Source organism: Orbicella franksi, chromosome 3, assembly GCF_964199315.1.
Source record: "Orbicella franksi chromosome 3, jaOrbFran1.1, whole genome shotgun sequence".
NCBI classification, from domain to species: domain Eukaryota; kingdom Metazoa; phylum Cnidaria; class Anthozoa; order Scleractinia; family Merulinidae; genus Orbicella; species Orbicella franksi.
The window spans coordinates 16,087,551-16,112,429 of NC_138147.1; the positions used below are offsets into that span (position 1 = coordinate 16,087,551).

General features: G+C 39.2%; 2 protein-coding genes and 1 pseudogene across 2 annotated transcripts; 2 read left to right on the top strand and 1 right to left on the bottom strand.

Annotated features, from left to right (window-relative positions):
• The first annotated feature begins 2,976 nt into the window (after positions 1 to 2,976).
• LOC145481499 (monocarboxylate transporter 3-like) lies at positions 2,977 to 5,228 on the top strand (annotated as a pseudogene).
• A 90-nt stretch (positions 5,229 to 5,318) lies between these two features.
• Positions 5,319 to 19,858, bottom strand: LOC145481498 (uncharacterized). Its single transcript, XM_081459991.1, has 10 exons — positions 19,844 to 19,858; positions 19,656 to 19,760; positions 17,273 to 17,365; positions 12,056 to 12,374; positions 11,372 to 11,536; positions 10,613 to 10,816; positions 10,024 to 10,145; positions 8,638 to 8,752; positions 7,886 to 7,974; positions 5,319 to 7,007 (listed from the first exon to the last, which is right to left on the bottom strand). Exons 1-10 carry the CDS (start codon positions 19,847 to 19,849, stop codon positions 6,972 to 6,974), a joined length of 1,254 nt encoding a protein of 417 aa, XP_081316117.1. The 5' UTR covers positions 19,850 to 19,858; the 3' UTR covers positions 5,319 to 6,971.
• A 31-nt stretch (positions 19,859 to 19,889) lies between these two features.
• LOC145481500 (trafficking protein particle complex subunit 3-like) lies at positions 19,890 to 24,854 on the top strand. Its single transcript, XM_081459992.1, has 5 exons — positions 19,890 to 20,036; positions 20,126 to 20,223; positions 21,276 to 21,375; positions 22,781 to 22,963; positions 24,169 to 24,854. Exons 1-5 carry the CDS (start codon positions 19,995 to 19,997, stop codon positions 24,286 to 24,288), a joined length of 543 nt encoding a protein of 180 aa, XP_081316118.1. The 5' UTR covers positions 19,890 to 19,994; the 3' UTR covers positions 24,289 to 24,854.
• Positions 24,855 to 24,879: the final 25 nt, after the last annotated feature.

Below are 24,879 nucleotides of genomic sequence, written 5' to 3' on the forward strand. Positions count from 1 at the left end.
TTGTGATTGGTGGATTTTGTGGAGAGGGCTCAAAATGATTGGCTACTGTAAATGTCCTTTTACAGGTGTTCGATTACAGCCAACTGTCCGATTATAACTTTGCAGATTAATTAGAGCAAAATACAGCAGTTTATGCACCAATTACATTTGAGGAAATTGTAATTGTTATGATTAAGACCGTCAGAAGAGCGGCGTTTGAATCAGTTTGGTTTGGTAGGTTAAGTTTGGTGCGGCAAACAACATTAAATTCGGCAGGGTCTGTCTATGCGACCATGTACTATGCGACGTTGGAGCGGCAGCTGATTCATACGGCGTTCTCCTCATGTGTCGACCCTAATGCACAAATTATTGTAATTTATTTTTCATATAACGGGACTCGTGATTGGCTCAAAATTGAGTGGCGTGACCAGTCATGCATGAAGCTCAAAGTCGTCGCTAAGAGTAAAGACAACAAAATACCAGTATGCCTTCGATTTATGAGAAACGGGACTGTATAAGCGTGTTTCTTTAGCGCAAATTCGTTTTTTGCTTTTTCTTCGTGATAATAGCCCAGCTTATTAGATTTCCCTCTAACAAGTCGATTTAACCCGGAGAAAACCTGTCTAAATACAAAACACTGAACCTTGAGTTTGAATTTGTTTCCCTAAATATTGCTATAGCAGCAGATAACAGCGAAATGTTAGTCACAGCTTTTCTATTTGGATAGAGTTCGTGAATTCAGAACGCATATTTTCTCGTCGAAAATTGTTACCACCGGCTTCCCGAATTAAGCTCGACGCAAGTACGCCGTCTGAACCAGCCGTCGCTCCAAAGTCGCTCTAAAGTCGAACTTAATCAAGTTTGGTTCGGCACATGAGTGGAGCGGCGTTTGCACCGGGCCCAAAACTAAAACTAAAACAGTGACGATTATCGTGATCATATAATAATGTTATGATATAGCATTCAAGTTACATTGGTTTGATTTAAAAGTAGACTACTGCGTAGATCAAAGCAAGATGAAATAATTGTATCTTGTAACGAAGATAATTGTTTAAAAGTCGGAATGATATGTTCTATTATTTTTTATAAAATTTATTTCTTAGAATAGAGTATTTATTGCAGTATTAGTCTTCCATTTGATTAGATTCACAAATAGGGCAGAGTCTGTTAACCCTTGGAGTTTGATCATATCTACCAGTCTCAATCCTTAGTTTGTGATTGCCTATCCTAAATTTCACTAGTTCTTTTCTTTCGCTTAGTTTGCTTGTTAGGCCTAAATAAGAGGAGGGTGTATAATCGTTCTTAAAAGTGTTGAAAAATTCTAGTTTAGTAGAGTTTTGCATGGTATGTTGCCAATATAAAATATACTTTTGCCGCATTAGGCCAACATAATGTTTGATTTTAGCTTCAGTTAAGTACGTAAGATCAAAACAAGGGAAATTTCAATATTCAGGCATACTCATTATATTAGAATAATAACTATTTTTACCAGCGTGATGAAGATCTTGCGACATGAGAAAGATTTGTTTAACAATAGAGCAATTATCTTACTTAACCTGGGAGAATTTCGCTGACAGCGGGAATAAAGGTTGGGATCTGTTACTGCAAATAAAATCTTCGGAGGCCCGAAGACCCGAAGACTCGTTACTGTCAGAGCTATTACATGGGAACATTGTACATGCCACTTCTCAGACTGAGATGCCTATATATAGTTACCTAATTCTAAAACTAAAATGAGGTGGAAAAATGTAGTAATAACCAAAACAAGCTATTGTAACGTAAACAAATTTTTCAAAACTTGTTTTTGGAGAAATGCAAAAGGCAAGCTCTGAAACATTAACAACTTAAAAACCGTACAGGTGGATCATAGCTTGACGCTCAATATTGGCATTAACGGTTTGGAGGAAATTTTTATTTTTATTTTTTCTGATTTGAAAACACACATTATTTACAATAATAATTTTAACAGAACTTAGAGTAACAACTACAAGTACTTGCAAAACTGACATAACTTACAATACTACACGTAACTTATAATGCCGTGACATTACTTTTTACGATACTAGCTCTACTTACAATACTAATTAACAATTAGATTATGGTGAGCTGATAGTTGACGAGCGCAGCCTGAGTCAACTCATAGCCATATCGCCTCATAGAAATCGAGAGCTAAAAATCTAATTGTTTTAGTAGAAGTCTAACTGAAATTAATGCAAATAATGGTTTCCAATTATTTTTCTAAGCATTATTGAACTTTACGCTTTAACAAAATCACACGTATTGAATTGCCTTGGTAAATTTGCAGTTGTTTACGCGCGCGCACCCGTTTTTTCAATAGTTTCAAGTTTTTAAACTCAAGGAAGCGCGAATGTCCTTCCTTTAGTCTTCTCAGGAATTTAATTATCCATTTACATCTAAACTTTCGTTCAAAACTTCGGAAAAACGACAAAAACGTCGCATTTCGGGAACGATCGACGGCCACTGCATTCTAATGGCTGATAGTATACGAGTGGCTCAGCCAATCAGATTGCAGCATTTGCATTAGTATACTAGTAGAATTCTGTATATTTCACTTACAACAATTTATTTAGACTTAACCTTATTCAGCACAAGGGAGGATATACTCTCTTGTTCGGTATATATGAGTTTCGCGCAGTTTCAGTTTCTTAACTGTAGCTAGTACTCCTGCTGGTACTCAGTGTAAATATTTCTCCTTGGAATATTGAAAGTTCATCATTGGAAAGGTTATGAGAATTCAGGATATGATCATCCAGAATAAATTTCTTGACATTTTACAAGTAACAACTTCTTTCCACTGCCGCTACGATAAACATATCTTTAATATTTTGATATTTGGGATTAAAGGATTAATGCGTTAGTTAACGCTGTACAAATGGAATGCGGAAGGCGCTTGATGGCCGTCTGCTATATGCAACCTCTTAAAGAGAATCTTAAAATTTTCGATTATTTTGCCAAAAATTATGTGCCAGTAATTATTTCTTCTTTCATTCTAGTCGCTATAGCAGATGCGAGACACTAAGGCCATAGTAACTAATTTCTATGTTCTCTTCTCTCCAAACAGCTTGGGTTGGTTCCTTGGCGTATGCAAGCGGCAGTCTGTTCGGACCCGTGGTGGGAGTTCTCTGTGATCGGTTCAACCATTGTTCAGTTGCGGTCAGCGGTAGTCTTATCGCCACCGCGGCTCTCGCCGTGACGTCACAAGCACCCAACTTGACAACGATGTACTCTACGTTTGACCTGATATTTGGCTTTGGTAGTTGCTGTATTTTCTTTTTTGTTTTAATTATCATGCCTAGGTACTTTATTAAGAGGCGCTCTTTGGCAGCTGGGCTCGTTCTCATGGGGCCAGGGGGAGGACTAATTGTTATGAGCCCCATCATTCAAGCCCTTTTGAGTGTCTCTACTTGGAGGGTCACTTTTCTTGTCATGGCAGGAATGTTAGTGATTGACTTGCATATTATCCTGTTCGTTTGTCACGGACGCTGGAAACGATATTGAGGAATGCACTAAAGACGTCCGACGCCCAGGTGGATTGGCCCACCTGTGTGCGACTCTAGATTTGTCATACTTACGAAATAAGGAATTTGTTATCTTCCTGATTGCAAGTACCACATGTTTCTGCGGTATCACTGTTCCTCTAATTCATATGGTGAGTATGACATCCAGTGGCCAAATACCTGACTGCCTGGTTGACTTTTTCAGTAACGTGATTGGTTGACTGGGTGAACCACTGACTTTCTGTTTCACTGATTAACTGATTGACTGATCGGATGAGTGACTGATTGATTGATTAATTGACTCACTGACTGACTGACTGACAAACTTACCGACTGCTGCCTGACTGACTGACCGACCGACCGACTGACCAACACACTGAAAGACCGACAGACTGACAGACCGACCGACAGACAGACTAACCGATTGACATACTAACGGACGGACTGACAGACTGATAGACCGACAGACCGACAGACCGACAGACAAACCGACTGACATACTGACTGACTGACAGACAGACTGACAGACCGACTGACAGACTGAAAGACTGACTGACCGGTTGATTGACCGACTTTTAGAAATTATTTTTATCTGGGAATCATTGATTACCTCTGAGATCAGGGAAAAATATAGAAAATAACAAAATAACATAGAAAATCGTCAGTGCTATCAGCGTATTCTCTCTCAGAGGTGCTGTACAAGGATCGTAAAAATGTTTGCGGGATAATTCAACGATTGCTTCATCCCCGTTTCAGTGCGAACAAGTAGATGACAAGAGACTCTTGCTCACACGACCAAAATGTTATACTTTGATGTCATCATATGGCCATTCTTTCCACACAGGCTCGATATTGTCAAGAACGGGGCATAGACGCAAAGCGCACGTCGATGATGTACTTTTGGAACGGAATCACCAGTGTCCTTATCAGAGCTCTGACCGGTTACGTGTGCGACATGAAGGGGGTTCATCTCAAGTGGATCATGCAAACGGCGGTGTTCATAGCTGGAGCCACTGCAGCATTGAGCACCCTCCTGTACTCTTACAAGCAGCTGTTGATGTGTTACGTTGCCTATGGAGTCGCTGACGGTGCTATAATATCCTCAATGAACATCTTAGCTATGACAACGCTCTCAGCGAAACAACGGTCTCAAGGATTCGGGTTTTTTCATTTTTGTGTAGCGATTGCTTTAGCTGTGGGTCCCCCTTTTGGAGGTATGTGGCTTTTTATTCCTGACTGAGGTAGACTTCAGCAGCCCTCTCTTTTCTTAGTCCGTCGGTATGACGTGAGAGAACGCGTGGGATGAATAGTCTCGCCCTCGCGCGGCGATGTTTCCTCTCGCGTCACGCGAAGACTGGTGTAAACAGTTCACGTTACTTAGCAACAAATGATAAGTTTGTTTCTTCCGTTCATATCGTTTCCGTGACTAAACACGTGAACATGACACTTTCTAAAACGAAGGGTTGATTAAACAAGGAAATTCGCCGATAAAGGGTTAGAGTTGTAGAATGGATGTAAGGATATATGATATCACTTGCATTGTGTACCTGAAACTGCATTGAATCGAAGTCTGAATACTGAGGTAATTCTGTTCATCTCTTGATATTTTCCCTCCGCAGGTTTTCTTGCCGATTTGTCTGGATCGTATGTTCTCACCTTCTATGTGGCGGGTTCGTTTCATGTCCTGGCTGGTTGCATTTTCCTCCTGTCATATTGTATAAAAAGCGCCAAAGTCGCTCGCGAAAATTTGAACGATCTTTTACAGCTGGAAAAATTCCTCATTGTTGAAACTGTCACAGTTCTCTGATTTATTTACACTCCACGGATTGCACTGTTCACAAGTCTAATAGAAATTATTGATAACATCCAGAGTGCATTTTAAATTTCATTCTGACTATAAATTCTTTGAACTGAAACGAGTTTAGTAATAAAGCTTCTATTTAGTTAAAGAACGTTATCTATAAAATTCTTAGGATTCGCCGCGTTCCCGGGTCTTTCAGGCGACGGCCACCATCTTCGATTTAAACATTAAAATGACCCTGGGGAGTCCAGTAGGGAAGGTCCCAGTATGGTTGAGCCCGCGGTTTTCGCCAGAGTTGTTGCTAAGCGACATAAAGTACAATATCATCCTGGCGCCAGGCTGATGTAAAGTGCTCTTGGGTTCAGGTCCCAACCAGGCATGGATCGCAAACCTGTACCCAGTACTTTGTTTCTCGCAGACTAAATTTGACTGCTAATTAGTACGTCGCACCCGATGGTATAATATAACTGGGACCGGGGCGGGGCGACGCCCAATGGCCACAAGCGGAGAATCTTGGTTACCTTTTTGGTTTGTTGGTTAAAAATCCCGTTTGGTCACCACTTAGTGTGTTTTATTTCAAACGTTCGCTTTGGTATGTGCATGTAATAGAAATTCTGGATTCGGAAAGTTTTCAAGTTAAGCCGAAAATAAACAGGATCTAGCTGTTACCCCTCTTATCCAGGGGCAAACACCACCTTTGGCTCGTCCAAAAAATGGATTTTTTTATGATGTAGGCCTTTATTCAAAATTTGTAACCAACATCCCAGGACAGGGAAGCCCCCACTCAGGATGTATGGGTTACTGTTCGTCTCTGATAGAATCTGTATTGCTGATTTGCAATATTCCCTGATACCCTGATGTCGTGGAGTACCCGCCAGTGAAAACAAATGGTTCTCTTTCCTGGGGTCCGATCCAAAGCACTTCATGAGTTAAGAGAAACTGTTGTGGTTCAATTTTATCCTTGGTACAATTTGGTATTTTCCTGTGCTCTGGTGTATGGTAATACATGATAATGAATATAAAACAAAGGAGAATACCAGACTGTGCCAAGGGCAAAATTGAACCAGAACATATCCATCCAAAGAATGAGCTTAGTTATGGCATAGCTATAGAGTCTTTAAAGGAGTACGTCATGGTTTGCGTATCTTGAAAAGTTTAGCCAAAGTTTTTCAAGTTCGTCGTTTGTAATCCGTGTCAATCTTCTCCATCCTTACCCATCCTTGTTTCTTTGTGGTTTATTACTATCTCTTGGGTGTTTTTCTATCTTAGTAAACTATTATTTTCAGGTTTCCTTTCATTTATAAGCAATCTTGTACGTGGCCAAAATAATTCAAAATGCTGTAACTGAGCTCCTTAAATTTCATTCAATCTTTACAAGTTCGTTTTTGGAGTGTCCACTGTGTACATGCCTTGAATCCTCTGCCACTGTCCTGTTTACGCGTATGAGCAATCCCAAGTAAAGCAGAATTATTTCATGGATGAAAAATAGGACGCAGGTACACGCGAAGCATTAATAAAATAGGGTTTCCAAGATATCCAAAAAAATATTAAAAGCCATTGCATTGATTGCTGTTGGCGACGACACACGATGAAGCCATCTGTAGCCTGCAGGCAGTCATAAATAACAGTCTCGTTAACAAAATAACACAGCTTAGGGATTCTCTCCCTGTACGTCATTTCTTCATTGATTTCCTTATTAATGCCAACCTCTGTAAATAAAGAAAAGAGACAATGAACAACTCATGGACACAGAATACCCTGGGGAGAGGGGGAGAGGATAGCCGACCTACAAGAGTGACCGGGGATTTTGTAGGAAATCTTGAAAGTGATCCATAAAAAGTTTCAGAATATTGTTTCCATGGTTCGGCTTAATTTTCATTAAATAAAGATCTTCGCGCATTAATTTCGGCTGTGTTTTTTTGATGGGCAAGGTTAATCCGAGAGCGAAACAGTAAGTGTTCAGCCATGAATGATCAGTATGTGTACGGTAGATGTATTTTGTAGTCAGCCACCTATAACACGCTTGAAGATTTAAACAAACTAGTACATAAAAGAAGAGTCAGTTCAAGTCAATTTTTTCTTGCTGGTAGCGTTTTCATTCACAAACTCGGGCTCGAAGCACGAGTATCTGTACGGCTGCTGGAGATTTTTTCGAATCTGATCGACAAGTTGGACTGAAGTCGCGGTTGCATTAGATTCATCTTTAGACGCCCTTATTTTCCTTCGATTTACGATGCGCGACAAGGCAGGTCAATAAACTGGTTTGTGGAAATTAGCCTTGAGAGAATTCTAGCCCCTAACAGACACGACATCATCTCTGTCGTCATTTTATTTTTGTTCATGTTTTTACCTATTTGCAATTTTTTTTGGTTATGGTTTCCATGGGAATAGTGATTGCTTTAAAAAAGAAAGTACATTTTACCAAACTTCAATCCATTTCCAACCACTGGTGTAATTTTCTCATTGATCTGACGAAGGGAAGACTGTTCAAAAGCCGACTGAAAATGCTTGGCATGGTTCAGAAAAAACTGTATCGAGACACCCTAAACAAGGCGTAAATTTGTTTTGACGATCTTGTTGTTCTGACCTGTTTGTGAGCCTCTGTTGTTGCCTGTTTCTTAAATGGTCGAAGTTCATCACTGCCAAATCCTGGAATCCACATGTTCCAACACCTTTCTAAAACGTAAACGACACACACGGCATTCCGTAATTAATACAGCACCGTAATGATGCTGTAATAGCACCCTCTTTTCAATAAGCGCCCCTCAGTTAAACGCTCCCCATTTGGACGGGTTTTTGTAATACAGTGCCCATTCCAAAAAATACAGCGTACATTCCAAAAATGTCCTGTCTTTTGACAAGAGTGCGCTACAGTATCATCCGATGTCCGTGCCCAAATCACAGAGTGAAGTCTATTTTTAAGTACAGAATGATTTGTCTTTTCAGCTCAGAAGAGTTAGAGCAGGCTTAGCCAAGTTCACGGTTTGTGGTTTGGCTGCTTCAGAAATGTCCAGCATTCCTAAAGATCTCAGTCACAGTTTTTCACTGCGCGAACCTTCCAGCCGGCAAATGACATATGTGTCCCGGATAAGTGCCCTCTCTTGAGCTACTCAAATTAAGTACCCTCTGAGCTAAATCCAACTTTCATGCTAAAGGCCTACCGAGCGCCAAATTCCCTTCGTTTGTAAAGATCTTTCAAGCCGTGCACAAACCGTGGACTAAATTGATCCTTCCTGTTTTGCTGTCTAAAATATCAAACACAAAAGCAAAAGGAAAAAAGTACAAGGCCTTCGGCTTTAAGTAAAAATTAAATGACAGTAATGCCAACAGAGTACAAACCTAGGTGTAGTTGTACATCCCGCACTTCTAGCGTGTTGGATTTCCGATGCTTGGCAATCTGACATGAAGCTGTGACAACACTCTCTATAAAGTCATCTGCAATCTGCAGCAACAACTACAACAAGGAAAGCAGTCGGCCATAAGCCTTCAATTTCACTTGAAGAAAGTATCAAAAGGTAACAGAAGATGCCAGCAAACCGTGAGTTGTTTTATTTCATGAGCAGTTCTTTAAGAACTTATCAATACCAAGCTTACAGTGACTTGTCAAGCTGCTAAGTAAAATTTATAGATCACACAGACCTAGCATTATCCCTCTTTAGTTGCCTTTAAGACTGGATGAGGTTTAAAAAATATACATTGTACAAAATTTTGTTTGGGGATTTGTGAGGTGGTGGGGGCGGAGGGGGATGACGTTTTTTGTCTCAGTGTGGTTATGAGGATATACTCAACAGAAAAGAGATTCACAAACGGAAGTTGCATGGTCTCAACACAACATCTCATGGTCTAGTAAGTACCCCAAGGAAAGAAAGAAACCATGTGAATGGGAAGGAGAGGAGAAGAAGAAAAGAATAATAATAATGTGCAGTTCCAGAAAATATCCATACTCTCCCCCACAGAAGGGATTGGAATTTCCTGGGGGTGGGGGTTCTGTGAGACCAAAATTTTAAAGAAACGTATGAAGCATATCTGGAATTTCCAGAGGGGTGGGGGGTGTTAGAAAAAAATCCCTTCCGTGGGGGAGGTATGGATATTTTCTGGAACTACACAATAATAATACTGTATTTATATAGCGCTATTTCTATCGCTATCCAATAGCGCTTTATAATGATTTTAAAACATGGGTAAAATAAGAAGGGTAGAGATAGCAGGGTATGCTGCTTCCAAGAGTGACGGAGCCTACGAGCAGGATCTTTACCTCTCCTTCTTTCTTTTCCTTTTCCCACAAAGAACCTGCTCACAGGCTAAGAGTGTGGTCGAGAACAACAAAAAATAGGAGGGTAGTTGTGAAGCAATCGGTGGTGCCAATATACATGTAATCCCTTGAAAAGTGAAAGTGAAATAGAGAATACTCATAGGGAAATGGACCTTTTTAACTTGGGCAGTTTGTTGCCCCAGTTTTAGACCATAAAATGATACTCTAGAGAATTTTTGCTTTCAAATTTTCAAAGAGACATGTGTACATGTATATGAATTCATAATTTTTAAATGGATAAAAGAACAATTCTTTAAAGAATATCATGTGGTCTGTAACGGGAAAACAAACCTCCCAGGCTAAAAAGGTCTCTAAAATTGTGGCTTCATGTACACCACTCTGACTCTTCCTCTCCCAGTATCCCAGCTGCCACTACCCCTCGCCCAGAACTAAAAAATAACTTATAAACTCACATCCTCGACATCATCATCCATCTGTTCACGAGGATCAATTTCATGAAGCAAGTCTTGTAGTCGTCTTTTAGTCAGAACCTGGTTTGGTGACGGACTGCTACTGTCTCCTCTCATTGCTGCACCTAGAAATTATCACAGGTTTGACATGCCAATATGTTTAAAATTCATTTAGAGCAGTTTCCCAATGGGTGTCATAAAACCAACCAAAGAAATCACCATCGCCAATCACAAGAGACACACAAGGGATAAATAAATAAATATATTACAATATTTAGAGAGAGAGAGCAACATCAGCCCTGGTTGGTTTTCATGGAGGTCCTCTATCCAGGTTGAATTTGGAAATGTTGGTATTCTGAGCAGTAAGAGAAATGGAGTACCCAAAGAAAAAAAACTTCAGGAGTAAGACAAGAAACAACAACAAACTCAACCCTCATATGGCACTTGGTCAAAATCAGACCTGGGTCACATTAGTGGCAGACAAGTGCTCTCACCACTATGCCATCCGACTCTCCTAAAATCAATATCTTAAATTTTGGTTTAAAAGTAAAAGACGCAGCCTTTTACCTTGCTTAAACTCTATCAAACTTACCAGCAGCTTGCGATGAATTGTGGATTCCTTTAGATACGCCTGAGGCTATGGGTGCTGGTGCAATGTTGGTAACAACATGGCCCCCAGTCGGCACAGCAGCAGATACTGTCCCAGAAGGTGCCAGTGTTATTGGCATGTTAACTGGTGATTTGTTGGGTACCAATGGCCTCTGAATAGTTACAGTCTGAGTGACACCTTGAGCCACTACAGTATAAATAAAAACATTTCAACACATACTTGCACATACTCGAGTCTGCAATTCCAACACAACATTTTATAGTTATGCCATACAAAAATACAGTCAAACCTCTTCGCAACAGCCATATTGGGGACAGAGGAAAAAAGAGAGGCGGCCATTATGGGAAGGTAGAGGTGTAAAATGACACCTGTTTTTTTTCTTTTTTCAGTGCATCATTATTTTCAAAAAAACAATTACATTAGCACATATAAATCAAAATGTATCAACAAAACAAAGACTTGACAGAAACAGAGACCAATGACACGTGGTATGAATCCAGTTTAATACTGACCTTTTACAATAAAAAAAATGTCAACTTATGCAAATTTATAGTACATTGCCCAGAACTGATGTTCTTTCAGACAAGCCGCATCCCCAATTTTTAAAGAAATTTTGAGTAAAAGGGTGTCACTTATCTGCTGGTGTTTACGGTACTGAGGAAATACAAGTGACTTGCAAGATATTCTATGGTATACCACTCGGAAGCATTGCATAACTGGTATGTGTTTTGGAAAACACACCTTGCATTGGTCTGTCTGTGGCAGTTACCACAGGTTTGATTCCGGTTGCTGGCCGTACTGGTGCGACACTTCTGACAGCTATCTGCTGACCAGGTGCAACAGTTTGTACAGGTGTTTGGGTAACTTGAAGATGGGTTGCTTGAGGTGAAGTCACTCTCAGTTGGGCTGCATTTCAATTACGTCATTGCAGTTAGAATTTACAAGCATAATGATATTAATCACAGGCAAGGTCTGTAACATAAGTTATGAACCAATTTTTCTCTCGCATTTGCAGACCCAAGAATGAAGCATGCAGGCCATAAAAGGAGTAAAAACAAGGGGTGGGTAAACCAGGTTTCTCTGTTTCCGGGCCATTATTTTGCTTCACAAACTGATATCTTTCAGGTGCTGAAATATGGAAGTAATTGAAATCTTTTTCTATGACTAGCATTAGCTCAATGGCAGAATATTGGCGATACCTAAATGAATAGTAAAAGTAATAGCTAAAATTTATTGACAGACCCTTTACACTCATGACACAGGGAGTGGTTGCCCATTCTCCCGAGCCAGGGGTTCATGGTTTAAGTGCTTGACCAACCGAGAATGGAAACATTACCACTCCAAATCTAGGAATATCACTCATTTGTTTGTATTATTTTCAGCCGTATAATTGATAACTCAGTTGGAAAAACTGAATTGCCTCACCTCCTTCTGCAGTTCTTTGTAACTGTTGTATATTCCCAGCAGGGCTAATCACCACATTGTGTGTCTGAACTTGTTGTAAAGTGGTTTGTGGAAGGATGGTCTTTGTGGTTAATGACGGCTGAGTACCAGGCACCCCACCAGTTAGTGTGCTTACTGGAAGAACAGTAGTTTGTTGTGTTGGTAGTGCTGTGGTAGCCGGAGCAATCTTTGCCATCTGTAGTGTGCCTGGAGTGGTGACATGTGTGGGCACTAAGACTTGTGTCACAGGAGTCATAACAGTGGTTGTTCTTACCACGGCTATTTTTCCTTCTTGAAGTGCCTTGAGTGAAACAGCAAATGAAAAACTTTTCAAAATGGCTTCTAAATTTTGACCACACGCTGATGGAACTTAAATTAACAAATGTAATATTGTCCCTTAAGAGCCAATGTCCACAAGAATCAAAAATAGTTCGGTAAGGCTTGAAAAATAGAATTTGCCCTACTGTTGCATATAATTAGGCCTTAGTAAAAGTAAAAACGCTATGTAGTTTTTTTCTTCAAATATCTTGGTATTTCCTGCGAGACGCCCCAATACCTCCGCAGAATCACAGTAAGGGGTTAAGCGCTCCCTTTCAGTTAAATTCCAAGCCAAATTCATCTCCACAGCACACGATACAAAGCTCTGAATCGAAGAAAGCTAACCATCCAGAATCAGTGATCATGCTACCGGGACCAACCATGGACACATTTGAAACCCGAGTGGAATGCCGGGCTAACAAATTGACCCTGCTCAGGGGAAGGGAGAGCAACGACTAGACCTGTTTACAAATTTTTAAAAAAAAAAGAACTTTGAAACGCCTTGTGTGCGAATTACAAAATGTGATTTAAAAATTTACATAGCGAATATTACTTACCACGTTTTCCATCTAAAATTCGAAGACATCCTTCAAAGCACAGTTAGTTAAAACTTTCACGGACAAGCCAACAATTACATTGAGATTGCTGGCACGAACAAAGCATTGTTTTTTTCAAAATTTGTAAACATGTCTAGTCGTTCCTTTGATTGGCTTGTCATAACAATGCTCTGTCGGCGGCCTGGACAAAAATCTTCCCAAGGAACCATGGAGCAAAGTACCTGACTTGTCGAGAACTGTGCGCTCCCTTCCCCTGGGCAGGGTCAATTTGTTAGCCCACCATTCTACTCGGGTTACGAATGTGTCCATGGTTGGTCCCGGCAGCATGATCACTGATTCTAGATGGTTAGCTTTCTTCGATTCAGAGCTTTGTATCGTGCGCTGTGGAGATGAATTTGGCTTGAAGTTTAACTGAAAGGGAGCGCTTAACCCCTGACCATGATTCTGCGGAGGAATTGGGGCAGCTGGCAGGATTTCAGTGTTTTTTTCTTTTTTTTTTGCTTCGAGTGGGGGTCAGTCTAGAATTGAGTGTGTAGCCTTTACTCTTTCTTAGTAGAGGGAAACCAAACAGCGATTACTCGCTTAAAAGGCTTCAGATCAAGCTGAGAAGCGAGATGACAATGGAAAAGACAACAAGGCATTGAGGTAAAAAATATCAAAATTTCAGTTATAATGTCAATTACCATTTTTCCCCATACAAACCTTTATAAATTCAAACTGTTGTAACACAACACCACCATATGCTGAAAGGTGAAGGTCACGGTCCGTGTAACCAAACTCGTCGTTATGTAATAGTAGAAGTCTGTGGTAACTGTGTCACGTTTCGTGTGCTGAACATTCGCATAAAGATTTAAAAAAAATAATAACTCCTCGCGTTGTGAGCTTGGGCCGCCTGTGATCTAAGGAGTTCTAATTGGACTGAAAATTGACCATTTTCATATGATTCTCATTTTGCAACTATTGAGCACAGAAAAGTTGTAATACAACCAGCTTATTGCAGAACTATTCCTTGTCCAAAAAAGCACAGTCTCAAGAAGATTGGATTTATCCAACTATTTAGCGGTAAACAAAACCAAAGTGTTCTCCAACGATGAGTCCGTCAGTCGGTGAAAACAATTGTCATTTTGACCATGTGCCATGTCTCGGAATTCAAAAAGATTTTAGATTCTAACTATACTAGGATAGGTCTTTCAATATATGTAACGTTTAGTTTGGGCAAATGATTAGACCTCGTCAAAACATTATTCAAATCATACACAAAAAAAAATAAAATCACGCCAGCAGACGAATGCGTGACCAAAAGTACTACACCAATGTTTTTGTCATTAAATCACTTCAATTCGAAATATCACAAGAATATCAGCATGACTTACGCATAAACCAACATATATATGTTTACCTTAGCTGGGTTATTGTGTCTTGACTGTCAAACAACATTCCTATCCTGCCATTTCAACAGTGTTCCATTAGGTTTGCATAACCTGTACAAAGTCATCTGGTGATTTTGAATACCCCAAATCGTTCAATGTTACCAAGTTCCTATGCAAATGTTCCTATGTTTTCCGTTGTGTTGTTCAGTACAATCATTCAACCTGCTATCAGGCAGAAATCCCTAGTAATTAGCAGTAACAAACAAGCCGCCATCTTTGATGGCTCTGCATCTCTCATTTGCATATTGTCCAGCAAAAGTCTTTGCACACAGGGTAAGGGTAGAGTGGGAATTATCTCCGAAGGAAAAAGCGTTAGAATTTTTCCAATATCTCAATGTTAGTTCTAATTCAGGGTAAAGTGATAAAATGCTATACACGAACCAGGTCTTTGTAGCTTAAAAGTCAAACAAAGAAAAGTAACTCTGTTAAAAGCTCTGAAATCCCGACCCTCACCCACATGTAAAATATGCTGTAACGTATGGGTCTTGGATAACTCATCTCGAGTCAAAGTCAAGTCAAAATGGAGGACTTTCGAATGTCTTCAAAATGGAAACTGAAAGTCGCATGTGGAATAACGCTTTAGCAGTTACTACTGGCTTAATCAAACAACAGAAATAACACAGATAGATGATACATACATAGGACTTGGCCATAACTGTTTTTCTTCAAAGTCGGATATGAGTACTGACAAGAACGCCGCTGAAAATTATATGCAGGGAAAGAATCAGTTTGCAAGATTCAGGATATTACAAACCGAGGTAGGTGAACATGCTCTTATTATGTGTATGTCATTTATACTGTTTGGTAATGCTGACGTTTCAAATTGAAGTAATATGCCGAAACGATGATAATACTTTTGGTCACACACTTGGAAGCTGCTGGCATGATTTTGTGTCTTTTGTGAATGATTTTGAATATTTTTTTGACGAGTGCCTAATCATTTGCTAAAACTAAACTTTACATATATTGAAAGACCTATCCTAGTATAGTTAGAATCTAAAATCTTTTGGAATTCCGAGACATGGCACATGGTCAAAATGACAATTCCAGTTGAGACTCGCTAAATTGCATGAAATAGAGTCTGAAAGGAAAAAACTACAGCCTGTTTGCACTCTTGCTAGGGGCTAGCTATATGCAAAAGATGAGTGAATTTGAGTTTTCTAGCCTTGCCGAAGAAATTTGATTTTGTCTGATTTTTGTGGGCATTTGCTCTTAATACATTTTGAAATTATTTGTATCATGACTTGTACCTGTTATCAGGGATGTAATAAGCCCTGGTTCACAATCTCATTAAGGTTACTTCCCACCTTTAAGGGCACAAAAAAATCATTTTTTCTTTTATTTGACAAAATTTAAGTCAGTCATTTTATCTTAAGTTTACAAAAGAAAAATTTTAGAAATTCCAAAAAGCGACAGTGTTATTTTGAAAAAACGTATTTTCAAATAAAGTTATAAACCAGGAAGGTGTCATAATTGCTTATATGGACGAAACCGCCCGGGGAAATTTTCGTGGTAAATGCTCATCTTAGAGCTTGTATTTCATTTTATTTGGTATTGTTTATATTGCGCATTTGTTTTTTTGCCCTTGGCTACTTTGTCCGTTTTAGTGACAGCGACATGTTGCAATGTGATGCTTTTCATTGGAAATCCTGATCCATTGTCATTGACACTAGGAGGTCCTGTTGTTCCATTGATTTGCGGTTTCCTAAGGCAAGATAATCTCCTGGTGTGGCACGAGTTGTTTATGAACCTTTACCAGCTAAAATCTCGTGTTTGATTTTGGGAGGAATACATCCACTTTGGGCGAATTTATAGGGTATGCAGATTTGACAGATTTATGTGAAATTTCATCAGAACATTCCAGGGATAATAGCAAACGAAAGTGTGTCAGGAAATTTGGATATTTAGCATATTTTTCCCCATAGCGTCCATTTACGCAACATGTCTTGCATATTTTAGCTACTCCAACTTAGGTGTGGATATCTAGACAATTAATCAGAATATTGAAAAAGCCTGACACACTTTTGTTGATTGATGCCTTGTGAATAAGACTGTGTAGCCATTTTGTTGAGTGGCAGCATCCGATAGCCGATAAATTCAATAGAAGAGCCCTTGGTCATTTCACGCCTTACTGGCTGCTGACACTTCATAAAAGAAAAACTCGCTTAAATTGTATTTTTATCGTAAACTACATTTATGAAGCTCTCTTCTTCCTTCTTCTTATAATTTCAATAACTTGTAGAAGTAATAATAATAATAAAATAATAATAATAATAATAATAATAATGAATTCTCAAGACTTTTTCCTTAATTAGATGATAAGTTTTATGTGTAGATGCATGCTTCTTTTACATATTTTTAGCTGTGTGATAATTTTCTTAGTGAATTTTTACCCTTTAGACCTTTTGTATTTTTACTTATGTACTCTAATAACAAGACCTCCTTTGATACCAGTGTTTATTACACTGACGGGGTTATCCTGTATAATTATTACTATTATTATCATTATTATTATTATTATTGTTATTATTATTATTATTATATAGCTTGTTGGAGTTTCACTGAAACTGGTGTGCGTACAAACTTTTCCCAGAGAGAAGCAACCTTAACAATGGCCTTTTTGAAGATGTCACGTAATTTCAACAATTTTTTGTATTTTGCATAAAAACTTCCCCATGGATGGGATACTAGTCCATCGTAGCGTTACCCCCAGCATTAAATTCGCTGGAACCCATTTATACACCTGGGTGGAGAAAGGAACTGTAAGAGTGTGTCTTGCCCAAGAACACAACACAATGTTCCCATCCAGGGCTTCAACCCAGGCCATTCAAAAAGTAGTAAAGTGTACAAACCATGAAGCCACCATGCCTCCTATCTACTGTTAGTAATTGTACCTTATCATGCTCTGTTTTAAATCTGTGGTAAAAGCTCTTCAGCCTGTCAATTTCTTTGGCTTGATCTGGAGTGTGAGGACCTGGACCAAATGACTGAAAAAAAACGTCAACAGAATAAACACAAACCTAAATACAAAATGAGCACAGTCACACATACATAAGGATATTAATAAAACTGATTCAGGATAGGTTACTTTTTCAGCCACAATGGATAAAAGCAGTACATATGTTCCAAGTACCCTAAAAAATTTAATAAATTATATCGATTTAGCCAAGCGTAAAAGTGCAGCTCCTGATTGCAATAATTAACCATACAGGAAAAAGAGGATTTGTTTTTCTTGGATCAGAAACTTAAAAAATGATTATTGTGCACATGTAATTGTTCAACGTGTGGTGTCGCTATTTTCTCCCTGTTAAATTTTACCAAAATCATACCCAATAGACGTAACCAAGATTGCAGAAATTACGTACACAATATATCAGGGACTTTCCAAGAGATGATCATGCAAGGAACATGTCAGATGAAAAGTCAACAATGTGCCACGGGTTAACGTGCGCAAAATTTTGCCTTTGCACATACTCCCTCCTTTTGCCCTTGAGCTATGCCCAGAGTAATAACCTGACTTGAGCCTGCGATCCAATCGCAAACCAGTACCAGTCAGCAGTCAACTTCAAAAAAAAAGTGACCTCGGTGAGCTCTAAATCTAAGCCCGCGATATGGTCTTATAGTACTGATCAGCAGATAACTTGTTTTGACAGCTGTCAATTAACCATAACATGGATGTCCAATATCAATGATGTACCTATCGTAATGGTGCTACTCTTATTTTTCAAGGTATTGGGCTTGGCATACCGATTCAGCCTATTCCAGTGGTTTGGTTCATTGGAGAGCACCAAGAATAATGGAATAAGCACACAGAACAAGAAGTAAGAAAAAAGGTTGAGGGTTAATCAGGAGAGATGTAGCAAAAGATGTTTGTAACAATGTGGCATCTCTTAGTAATGAACCTCGCATCTTTAAGTTTGAAAAAGTTGGAGGGTATGCAACTAACCAAAAATCTGGTGCAGACTACGATTGATTAGGATACCTTATCTAAATTAACTTCAGAGTGTCTTTGTCCCAGTAATAATTTATAATGCTAACAAGCAATTTCTTCAGGTGCAATGGCTTTGTTACTATTTGGTTTCAGTTATGCGTCAGTCAATTCCAGCAGTGCCCATCCCCCCCTCCCCCCGGGCTAACCCCTGGGCATTAGCATTTTTTTAAAAAAGTGGGCAAATTCCCTGGGGTGGGGACACATAAACTGTCTAAATGCCCCGGGGTAGGGACAAAGAAAGAGGGCAAATGCCCCGTTCCGGGATCGTCGCCTTCCAACACCTCTGCAGTTTTTTTATTAATCAGTGAATGAAACGTTCAACTGTTCAGTATTTTAATGCAATGGTAAGACTTCAAGGACAACAGTATGTGTTAGTTGATTCTGATTATATTTATTTCTTTATATTTTGTTTTTCTCAGCTTGCTAGAGAATAGCGGGACATTAAATATTTTGTTGCATAAAAACCATTTGTTTTGAATATTTCGACTAGAATAACGACAATCCCGTTAACAATGTTTAAAATAAAACAATTATCATTGATTTAGAAATCTTACAACTTTAATATTTTATTTCAATACTTGATTATAAACAGTTCGTTGAATCAATAGCCAAAAAATTTAAACCTAGATTTTTTTGTTCAACAGTGTCAAATGCACGTAACAAAGCTGGACCCTTCCATCCACAAAAATGGCCACTCTATGTTCGACAAATGCCTTGTCTTTCCTGATGAACTCATCCATGGCACTTTCGAAAACATGTGTCAAATGCCCGGGGGTTGTCCCGGGGTACGCAAATGCCCAGCCCCCTGGCCATGATAAAATTGCAAATGCTCTACCCCAGAACTGACAATGTGAGCAAATGTCCTGCGGTTGCCCGGGGGGGGGGGGGAGATGGGCACTGCTGGAATTGACTGATGCATTAGTTCTTTAGATCATGTGACTGTGGCGGCGTATTCAAACGCGTTCCAATCTTCTCTTTAAGTACTCAAGCCCTGGACTCAGACGATGGGTAAATCCTTAAGGGCTTGTCCAGTATATGTTGGGAGGTGGGGAAGGAAGACTGATTTTTGACCTCTCGACTTGATCGCCGCATTGCACTTCCTGATGATTTTATCCGTGAGCTTAATTTGTCATATTTGACAGGTAAAAAAATGATAGTTGGGTAGTCATGCCATTAATAAAACATCATGTATTTCAATTATAAGTAGCAATGCGAATTAACGCCAGTAAATAGCTTATTACCACGCTCTAAAAAGAATGAATAAGCTAATTGAAAAAGATTCGAACCTGGATCCTATTTTGTACATCTTGCAACATCTCTACAACACTTTTTTGCTGCACTATCTTCGGCGAGGCGTTACCAGGAGAAGCTGCTGTGACTGTTGGTAACGACTAGAGACAGAAAACGATACCACAAAAGTTAAAGATTGAAAAACACTCGTGAAAAGTTCGCTTTCACAAAACTCACGACTTACCGCCATGATGGCAGCGATGGCAGCTGGCTACCAAGCGCAAACGACGCGCGGCTACCAAGGCGCGGCAGCCATGTTTTATTGTGGTTGAGCGATTGTCTGGAGAATTTTTGTGCCGAATTTTCTCAAATTTTTCTAGCCATAAGTTGTCGCGATGTCCCGTCAGTCGGCAGTTCGAGCAGACAATAGGAAAGTGGTAAGTTCTCTTTAAAGCTTGATGTAGTGGGCTCGTGTTTTAAGTTCAACTTTTACTGCATTTTCACATTGGATAACATTTCACTGCAGAGCGCTGAGTTGTTCGTTTTAACCCATGGAGCACTTGTTGCCCAGCTTGTGAAAGATTACGAAAGTGACGAGGAAGTCAATAAACAGCTCGACAAAATGTAGGTACTCTGACTGTTAAGTTCAAGTTATAGAAGTCACGTTTTTTCCGAAAAAAAAAAGAAAAAAACGCTAATTAAAAATGATTATGGTTATTAAATCTTAAACCTTAACTCGTAGAAAGTGGCTAGAAAGCCCTTTGTATCATAAACAAGTTATAACAGCCCATCTGGTTGGTTAAAACACCATTTACCATCTGACACAACGACAGGCTCTGATTGGTTGCTGAACTCATCCTGTGGGAGGGGGTAGGGCACCTCTCACTCTATCACAGTATCTTGAACTATGGCCATGCAACACAGATGTGATGTCACATGGGCCAGAGGGGGAGGGGGGTTGAGAGGAGGAAGAGGAGGAGGTAATGAGATGTTGCAGATAAATTATAAACACTCGCTTTGAAGCAAGGTGTACCCAACTCAGGGTTGTTGTGTGGTTTTCTTGGGGGGATGTCAAACTATGATTTAGAGGAAAGGAGCAGCAGTCAAAACTGTACTGTCCTACCAAAACAACATAATAGAAACTTGTATTTTTCTTCACAGCTAACAAAAATAAAGACAATGCTTAAGTTGTGATGTACTCTTGTGATACTTAACTAGGGTATATTAGATTTTGTGTAACAAACAATAAGCTCTTCTTTTTAGAATAGCTCAACTATTATCCCTCATGATGACAACTGCCGAGTGAACTGTCACACATGGGAGACCCAGTTTTGGTACCAAATTTGAAAGTTACAGGCAAAAAATGTTTGAAATTTTTGATTTGTTGCAATCTATTACAGTTTCTTTTTTCTTGGATAATATTTCAATCTGTAACTATTGAGTAAAGTTACTGAAGTAAAATACACCCTGTTGACATATGTGTGACCACTGATGTCAGGGCAATATAGTTTTTTACCACCTGCTGAATGCTGATTGATTAATTCAAATTTCATTTGCACTGACCATATGCAAGGATTCCTGTAATCGGAACATTGTTTCTAACTGTGAGTAAACTGGAACAAACCACTTGGGAGGATACTTTTGGCCCATAATATTTGTGTCTGTTCTGTTTCTAGGGGCTACAACATTGGTGTTAGATTAGTGGAAGACTTTTTAGCAAGATCTAATGTTGGAAGGTGTCACGACTTTAGAGAAACCGCTGATGTTATAGCCAAGGTATATGGAACTAGACCACAGTGAAAAACCTTGCATGAAGAGATTGTTAAAGGACAAGGTCACTCCAAAAAAAAAAAAAAAATTTTTTGTAAATGCTAATAAAAACCTCGCATTAAGTTAGTAGCCCCAAAATTTGACATCATTGCTGCCATTTTGAACAGTACTCAGCAACCAGGCTGCATTTTTGTAATGTCATTCTGTCTAATGGATTTTGTCTGAATGGCTTCCAACAAGTGTTTTTAAAACTACCACTCTGGATTATTTTGAACCAAACATGCTCCAAACTCCAAAAATGATAGCACTGAAGATAGTGAAGTAGATAATTGCTTGGAAAAAGTACATTTTGCTGATGTTGTGAAGGATGCAGCGTCAGTTGCAGCTTTTCTCCTTTCCGGCCAATTTAGAGTCGGACGGAATGAACATAAACACAGCCTAGTACAGTAAGTACAGTTTCAAAATGGCGGCCTCTGAAGTCAAATTTTGGTCTTGTTTTGAGATGAATTTCTTCAGGATACCAGGCACCTTGGTGAGTGGAAAAGCTGAATGTTTACTTGCTATGGGTGAAGACAAAAAAGTAAGCTTTTTGGAGTGACCTCCTTTAAGAAGAAAGGTGTAAAATGGATATTGGGTTAGTGGTTGGGGGCAGGGAGTGAACCTAGAATGACTGCAAGGTAGTTTTGGTTGTCTCATAACAGCCCCGGAGGTGAGAATACTCCCTATAATGGCCTTCAGGTATATAAAAGGGTAGGGATTTCACAAGTTGAGGTATATGAAAGGTTAGGGAACTCTGAGTATCTTGACTCCCATTAACTGAACGTTTAATATGTGTTTTTTGGTGATGCTTGATGTTCTCCTGTAATATTGTTCATTAACTTCATTCCAAGGGTTTACAGGGTTCCAGATAAGCTTTCAAGGTAGAGTGTCAAAAAGGAATTCCAACGGGTCAATTCCCACTCTACCCACCAAACCATTATAAATTTCCTACTAATTTGTCGGGTGATGTAGCTGATCTTGTTGGGTTTTTGACCTGAGACCCCTCACTTATCTGGAACACTTGGTTTAGAAAAGAGATGCGGTGTTCCTAAGTGCATGTAGTTACTTGAAAGGGGTACCTTTTTTGTCAAAATCGTATACAGAAGGGTAAGGGGTTGGACCTTCCATATAAAACTTTCTAGAGTACCCCCACCTCGGCATCCCAAAGAGAGATACAGTACAGTGTACCTCAAACTGCTTACTGCTGGCTAAGTTGTATCAAGAAAATGGTTATGCTATAGAAACTGGGATAGAGTTGGCTGATGTGGGCCACTTCAGCCTGAGAACAGTTGTTACTTTAAGGGTAAAGCTACAACTTCACCTTTTTCTGTCATTACTCATGTTACTATCTGTATTTGACATTCTCTTACAGCTTGGCTTCAAAATGTTCCTTGGTTTTTCACCAGTGATAACAAACTGGAGTGCGGCATCTGATGAATTCTCTTTGATATTGGACAACAACCCCATGGCAGAATTTGCTGAGTTACCAGAAGGACATGAAGGACTTCTGTTTTCAAATATACTCTGTGGGGTCCTGAGGGGAGCTTTAGAAATGGTAAGATTATTAGCTGGTATATGGATGCTAACCCAGAAGAACCAAGTCTTATTACGTAAAGCAGTTTTCAATTGAGTGTCATAAAACCAAAACCAAACCAATTACTGACCAATTAGACTACTCGGCCAAACTCAAACCGTAGTAAAACCAAAACCAAAACCAAAGTAATTGCCTGATTACTTTTGAGACTCAATAGACTTTTTTAGCTTGGGCGGTTTGTTTTCCTGTTACAGACCATGTAATATTCTTTTGAGAATTGTTCTTTCATTCATCTTAAAATTATTCATTTATACACATGCGACTATTTGAAAATTTGAAAGCAAGAATTCTCAAAAGTATTATCACATGGTCTGAAATGCATGGGCAACAAACCGCCCAAGCTAAAAAGGTCTAGAATTGAAAACCACTCTAAACAAACAAAACTGAAAACCAAGTTGAATTAAATTTGGATTTGCAAATGGTTAATCAAAAGAGTAATAACCATTCTGCATTGGATTTTCAAGATCAAATTGGAATTTTTAAATGTTGTTTTGGAGAAAAGAAAAGTGCATAAGGCAGAAGAAGCTTTCAGAGTGCACAGCAACAAACTTAATCCATATAAGATGGATTTTGGCCAGTCGGATTTGAACCTAAGAGATGCTGGTGGGAGGAAATCTCTTGAACTAAAAGTAAGCATTATCAATCAACACTGTGGCATCGCCAAGGAGTTAAACACTATTTATGAACAATTATTGGACATGAGGTTTTTGTGATATTGAGAATAATCAAGATCGAGGTAGGGGCCTTTGGCTTCGGTTGATAACCCTTACCGCGACCTTGATTATTCTGGATATCACAAAAACTGAATCTAACAATTGTTTTATTATACATTGAACAAAAAAAAAATGGAGGTCATGTTTTTGCTTCTTCACTGACAGCAAGCAAGACAAAGTGCACGAACTTGACATGATTAAAAAAAATTGTCAAAACGCAAATGAACAAGTAAGAGGACTTGTCACACCTTTTGCTTTTAAATGAAGCTCATGCAGTCTAAAACTTGTTATATACCTTGGCTGTTCAAGGACTAAGTATCTTTGGCTTGGAGTGGTGCAACCTTATTTTATAGAACAGCGCTTAGTCAAAAATTAGCTCTGACTACTAAAGGAGGCAACACACTGGACTGCTACTGGCTTCATCAGTTATGTCTTTGCTATTTCTTCTCTTAGGTACAGATGGAAGTTGATGTATGGTTTGTTCAAGATGCACTCCGAGGGGACGAGACAACTGAAATTAGACTCAAGTTTATTAGGAAGCTAGAAGATGCTCTTCCCGCCGGCGAGGACTAAATGTATAGTGTACAGTCTAAATGTAATGTACATACAGTGAACAGTTTAAACAATATCCAGACTGCATAGCCTCCTTTCCAGTACATACTTGTATTGTCACGCAACACATCATTCATTGCGTAACGACATCGTCACGTCACGCTGCTCCATTGAGGGAAAAAAATGTTTAAGAAGTCGGATAACTATTGTGAAGGAGACTGGAACAGTACTGGTACAACTTTTTTATTAATTAGTTAAAGCTACTGGGAAATAAAACTTTGAGCTCTTTCACACTTCGCAATCCAGGGAAAGCATGACTGAGAATTTCTTATTTCTTAGTTACGATCATAGTTACTATGATTACGATCGACTCTGTCGTCTCATAATCAGGGAGCTGAATTTTCATCGCGGAGAAAGTCTAGTAGAGATTTCAGCCACCTTAAAGTTCTAAAGCTTAAGACTCTCGTAACTCTTGGATATAGCAACCTTTTGCTATCGCCCTTTCCGAGGGTCGTAATTTTTGGAAGAGGAGGAGGGGTAAGAAATAAGTTTGCCTCTAAAACGTTCCCCATACCGGTTGAGCAATCCATTCTAAGAAAAATGTGTACTTTG

Bases quoted from the DNA above. Each gene is read 5' to 3' on its own strand.
- LOC145481498 (XM_081459991.1), bottom strand. The intron at 10,817-11,371 runs GTGTGTTTTCCA...TTTATACTGTAG, and splicing joins CACAGACAGACCAATGCAAG to TGGCTCAAGGTGTCACTCAG. The intron at 7,008-7,885 runs GTCAGAACAACA...CTTTATTTACAG, and splicing joins CAACAGAGGCTCACAAACAG to AGGTTGGCATTAATAAGGAA.
- LOC145481500 (XM_081459992.1), top strand. From the start codon at position 19,995: ATGTCCCGTCAGTCGGCAGTTCGAGCAGACAATAGGAAAGTG. The intron at 20,224-21,275 runs GTAGGTACTCTG...TTCTGTTTCTAG, and splicing joins AATAAACAGCTCGACAAAAT to GGGCTACAACATTGGTGTTA. The intron at 21,376-22,780 runs GTATATGGAACT...ATTCTCTTACAG, and splicing joins CCGCTGATGTTATAGCCAAG to CTTGGCTTCAAAATGTTCCT.